Source organism: Impatiens glandulifera, chromosome 3 (genome assembly GCF_907164915.1).
Source record: "Impatiens glandulifera chromosome 3, dImpGla2.1, whole genome shotgun sequence".
NCBI classification, from domain to species: domain Eukaryota; kingdom Viridiplantae; phylum Streptophyta; class Magnoliopsida; order Ericales; family Balsaminaceae; genus Impatiens; species Impatiens glandulifera.
In genome coordinates, this window is record NC_061864.1 from 26,989,704 (window position 1) to 26,995,379 (window position 5,676).

General features: G+C 31.6%; 1 protein-coding gene across 1 annotated transcript; it reads right to left on the reverse strand.

Moving 5' to 3' along the window:
* Nucleotides 1-1,293: 1,293 nt before the first annotated feature.
* LOC124932542 (cyclic dof factor 1-like) lies at nt 1,294-2,849 on the reverse strand. The gene is made up of 2 exons (XM_047473193.1): nt 2,613-2,849; nt 1,294-2,494 (listed from the first exon to the last, which is right to left on the reverse strand). The coding sequence occupies exons 1-2, from the start codon at nt 2,757-2,759 to the stop codon at nt 1,448-1,450; spliced, it is 1,194 nt and encodes a 397-aa protein (XP_047329149.1). The 5' UTR covers nt 2,760-2,849; the 3' UTR covers nt 1,294-1,447.
* Nucleotides 2,850-5,676: the final 2,827 nt, after the last annotated feature.

The following is a 5,676-nucleotide window of genomic DNA, read 5'->3' on the forward strand; positions in this document are numbered from 1 at the left end:
CAGCAACATAAGTAGATATTTCTCCAACTTGAGAGTCTATAGAGTTACAAATTTGCTAACAAACTTAGAAAGAAGAAAAACTAGTTGCAATGTTATGTGGCGGTTGTGATTGATGATGTCTCTCGATTGCATTCCTAGTTTGAAGAACATGAAATTTCTAGAGCGCTCAACAAAAAACAATTCATGTGTAATTGAAACTCTCAACATCACACCAATGAATAATTGATGTGTTGTTGAACAAAAAGGTCAATCACAACTTTAATAACTTTACCGGGTAAAGCACAAGACTCAACTAATAGCGATAAAACAATTACAAAAAGAGTTAAAGTTAGTGTGGAGTTTAAGTTATGTACTCTTGTTGCACTTTGCATCATTCAATCAAGCTTAGATTTGGCTTTTCTCGATTCATTTCTGCAAAGGGAAAGGATTTACCTCATTTAGATGGTCTTGCAATTGATTTGCATTCGTATCTCCAAGTCTCTAACAATAGTTTCGCTTTATTTGATAGAGAATGCTCGATTACTCGTAATGGGGCATGTTTGTGGCATTCGGGTGCCCAACAAAGACAAGTTCAACATGATTTTTCTTGTTCCTTCTTTGATTGCTTTCCTGAAACCAAAGCATCTCGTGAAAGCACACTATGGGGTGTGCTTAAATTCCCAATAAACCTCTTTTGAATAACTTACCATCATTCACAATATAATTAATATATATGTATAAGTAACATCAAAGCATATCAATTGTTAAAACAACATTGAAGTTGTTTTTTCATACAAATCATAAATGTGGTTATATATTGATGTAGGTTTTCTTATCTCTTTGCATGAATTAATGACTAATTTCTTCTTATCAAACTGAAAAATGTGTTTATTCATTGATGATTTCGGCCATGATAAAATTCCAAAAAGAAAGACCAAACAGAGACCAAAAAAGGATAAAAAAATGTTAAAAAAAAAGCAAAGAAGATGTTAAAGATACTTTCTATTCTTTTGATTTTTTTTCATATTCTTTTGATTTTTTTCTTGCATTGGTCTATGTGAGTGTGGTCCACATAACACCTCAATTCATACATAATTGTGGTTTGCAGTTGTTTGGATAAGAAAAATATCTCTACAAGTGTTCTTCTTATGGTTCTTTGATGCAACTTGCTTCACATGTTTATTCTGACATTGACATTGCCAACAATACCATGATCAAATAACAAAAAAAGGTTAACATATTATTGAATCCTCAAACTGTCAAATTATCTGCATATTCAACCTAATTCAATTATAATTATAGACTGAATCACAATTCACAAGGAAAAAACATGAAGTTTTATTGTTGATCTATGTCTGTTGAAAAAAAGAGAGGCAATTCTCATTGAAAGCATCATAAGCTAGACTCCTTTAGGAATTAGAGCTTCCTCTGTTTTCATGTCATGTTTATGCAAATATATACAACTCTTTCAGAAACCTTCCTGTAATCTAACTGATCTACCTAAGGCTGCAGGATTAGCCATCATGGCTGGAGATGTTTCAGGTGCTGTTTCAACAGTTTCATTCTTCTTCTTCTCGCCATCCTTAGATTCAAATCCCTTGAAAAGACTTCCCCTTTTGATGGAATCATGTTTGATCCCTAATGTTGTCCATATTGAACTTCTAGCCGCTTCATCAGGGTCATCAATTCTAAGTGTTTTCGGTATAACAATGGAAGGTTCTGAATCTTTGATCAATTCCCCTTCCCTTGAATGTTTTCCTAGAGAAGTTGGTGGTGTGTATGGTGGTGGTGGAGATAACCAGGGTGGGATTGCCCACGAATTTGGAAAACTGCAATTCCAAAAAGGGGTTGGAACAATTGGCATGGCCTGTAATCCATTCGGGTAAAACGCAGGTAATGGGTAAGATGGCCATGGAACTCCTGCAAGATATGGGATTGGAGGATGGTGCATCCCCACCGCAGCCACCGCCCCTTCATCGATTGAATTTGAATTTGAAATTGTATCATCTTTATTAATTGTGCCAGGGAGGGTCAAGACAGATCCCATTGGTTCCGGACCAAAGGATAGAACTGTTCCATTAGGGTTGAATCCATTGTGATGAACAATACCCATTTGAGCAGCCTGAAGGGCGTCAGAGATTGTTATCTGGCGACAGTTGGAAACCGCCGCGACAGTCTTGTTTTTACGGCGGCCGGCGCCGACAGGGACATTCCTCATGGTTCCACCAGAAGTCCAGTACCTTTGACAACTCTTGCAGAAATGTCTAGGTTGATTAACGTTGTAATTGTTGTAGTAACAGAACTTTGTATCCATACTTTTACAACGCGGGCATGGAAGAATCTTATCCGGTTTCTTTAACGGCTTATCATCAGTCCCCGTCCGGTCATCATCAGCATCGGAAGGTTTCGCCGCAGCACCTTCTTCTTCTTCATCATCATCTTCTTCATCATCTTCCATAGGGTTCTCACCGGAATCAGGGGATGGAGTCTCCTTGGTCTCAGCTGGCGGCGGATCCTGATATTTTTTAAGAGAGAATATACATGAGACTAGAAAGAAAGACCCATTTCCTATTTCTGCGATTGGAGAAATGGGTTAATCTCAAAATTGCATATAATCATGTAAAAAGTAAGACCTTTTCAACTTCTTCCAACTGTTCATCATCTTCTTCTTCTTGTGTAACTTCTAATCCGTCGTCGGCAGATATGTTGCTGACCACCGGCGGCGGCGGGGGCGGTAAAGGTATCTCCTTTCCGAAGAGCTTGATAGCTTGATCCTTCATTTTGACCGACCGGAGTAGAAATGAGATATGATCAATGTTCTTCCTTTATTGTCTCTCTCTATGGATCTTGGTTCCTTTTGATCTGTCTTTGTTGGGGTGTGGGATATTGATTTCTTAAAGTGGGAATGTGGGCGCCACGTCAGCTGTATAGTTAATTCGTAGCCACAAATTCATGTGGCCTTTGATATCTTTCCCATCAGTTCCAATAAAATTAAACCAAAATCCACTTTTAAGATGAAATGACGAGGCTAAGGGCATCATTTTATTGGAAAGACTCATCCACTTCCAAGAAAAAATTTTAAAAAAAAAGATATAAGTGGGGGATATTGACTTAGGAATCTTTGAGGAGAAAGATTGCTTTTTCGGTCAATCACTACCTAAGTTAACACTGCTTACAATAATAAATCATTCAAGATTAATGAAATGGGGAAAATTATCTATTCTAGAATCTTCCAACCAGATATTTTTAATGAAAAAAAATGATAATTCAAATGTTAGGAGGTTTTGAAGTTATGGTCTTTCTAGCTTCTTAAATTAAGAAAAAACAAATTAATAAACCCTAAATCTGTTAAATGTATTTTGATTCACACTTAAACATGTTTATATTTCATTTTAATATAATAAAATAAATTTATAAATCAATATATAAGTGTGAATGCTATTTATAAACAATTTTTGGCCACTTTCCTCTCAAAATTCAACTTCACTTTTAATCTTCACCTATAACACTCAAAACAAACAGCTCTTAAACCAAGGAGCCCATGACACTCAAAATTGGACCATGTTATGTTTTGACAATTCATTTACTATTAAGAGGTACTTTGAAATGAATTTTAAGATATTTTTATTCAAAACTTATATCTCGTCTTATTTTGTTTTTTCCAATTATCCAATAACTTAGTTTCTTTATAGTGTATTGATAGAACATTCATATTGCCTTGGATAGAAATCAAATATTAAAACGAAATAATTCTGTCCCATTTTTTATGAAACTATTCCTCAAACAAGGCAAACAAGGCAGACGAAAAGTCCCATTTTTGTTTGTGAAACTATTCCGCGTTTGTTTTGGGTACAAAATGTCACAAGGCAGCCGAAAAGTCATAAAAGGGTTTTGATGAATAATGGAATAGTAAGTATTACTTATTTTAGACTATATCAAAATATTACCATACCATTACTTTATTTGTATAAATTAAAATTTTAAATATAAAAAAAAACATTATTATAGTAATTTAACAAAAACTAAAATTCTAAATAACTTATTTTTTTTATTCAATAATATGATTTCAAAAACTCATTAAAACCCTTGAATAACCAACATCAATCTACCCATATATCCATACTTTTTTGATAACATATATATTGTCACTACCAAGAACCAATGTATATACGTGATCTCAAATATGCAATGTTTTTATGATTTTCATCTAATGGTCCACTTTGTTTTTCATTAATTTCATAGTATAAAGTAGTGAATTCACATGTTGAAAGCAGTTTCTTAGTCTTTTTTATGTGGCTTTTAGATTTTATGTTACCATATATATAGATCTTTTATATATGTAACATCAAAGCATATCTATTGAGAAAGTAGCTTTGAAGTTGTTTTCATAGAAATCAAATATCTATATATGTGGTCTATAAAATTGATTTATATTATACAGGAGAGGATAGGAGACCCACATGAGTCAGATAAGTTGGGTCTGTTTCCTGAATATACTCTATTTGTAAATTAGGATTTATTGATAGGGTAGGATTTATTGATAGGAATAATGCCTCTATTTATTTAAGTTTTAAATATCTTCTTATCATATTATTTTAAATGGTTCGTTATATATTTTTATTTATTTAAAATTCTTCTTTATACATTTGTTTTTGTTTAAATTTACATCATAAATATTTAAAGTAATTTAAAATGTTAAAAAATCGTTAATTTAGATTAAAAATATGCATAAATTTCTCTTATAATGGTATAATATCAATTTTTTATTTTTCTAAGTTCTATTCGGACAAAACTTTCACATTTATCTTGAGATGATTTTTTCAACTTCATTCTCATTCTCAAACGACAATGCATCTGCTCTATTCCATTTATAGATAAAAATAGTGAGACTAAGGCAACACTGAGAATTATATCTATTACCATTTTATTTTTTCTTCTCAATTCAATTTAAATTTTGTCAATTTATATTTAGATAAAATCTATGTTTCACATCTCACATAGAAAAAAAAAATTAAAAATTCTAAAGTGAGTAGATTATGAGCCAACATGAAAATCATTCAAACAAACTTAATAAAACATATCTGAAAAAAAAAAATGTGTCCACTAGCCTCGTTATTAAGTACATAACCCATAAACACACTTAACCATTTAACTAGGTGTAAAAATTATTGTCTGACTCGAACTCAAACTTAGGATCTCAAAAAGAGGATGATGATATCCATATCTTGTTGCTGTTAAACTAAAGAAAAGAATAAAAATGACAAATAATCAATGGAACAAATTTTATGTACAAACTATTCACGGATTTTTATTTTATCATATGGCCGGTTAGTAATGATTTATGTGGTGGTTGAGTTTTTTTAATTCTTTTATTAGTCATAAATGTTTGTGATATATTTTATTTTGATCTATTAGATTCCTAGATAATTTGACTTTGACAATTTTTTTAATGAGTTTTATTATTTTGTCGTAGGCTTGGTTCAGATTATTTAAATAATTAAAATTAAAAATATTATATTATTAAATCTTTTATTTAATCAATTATATCACTTAATTTATTTATTAAAATATTAAAATATATTTTTATTTTTTATTTTATAACTATATATTAATACCTTTCCGATTTTTTACCAAAAAAAATAATTATTTACTCAAAAACCATATATCTCACTGGTGAAAAAGGGGTCAAAACCGAGA

Bases quoted from the DNA above. Each gene is read 5' to 3' on its own strand.
- LOC124932542 (XM_047473193.1), bottom strand. From the start codon at position 2,759: ATGAAGGATCAAGCTATCAAGCTCTTCGGAAAGGAGATACCTTTACCG. The intron at 2,495-2,612 runs GTCTTACTTTTT...AAAAAATATCAG, and splicing joins AGTTGGAAGAAGTTGAAAAG to GATCCGCCGCCAGCTGAGAC.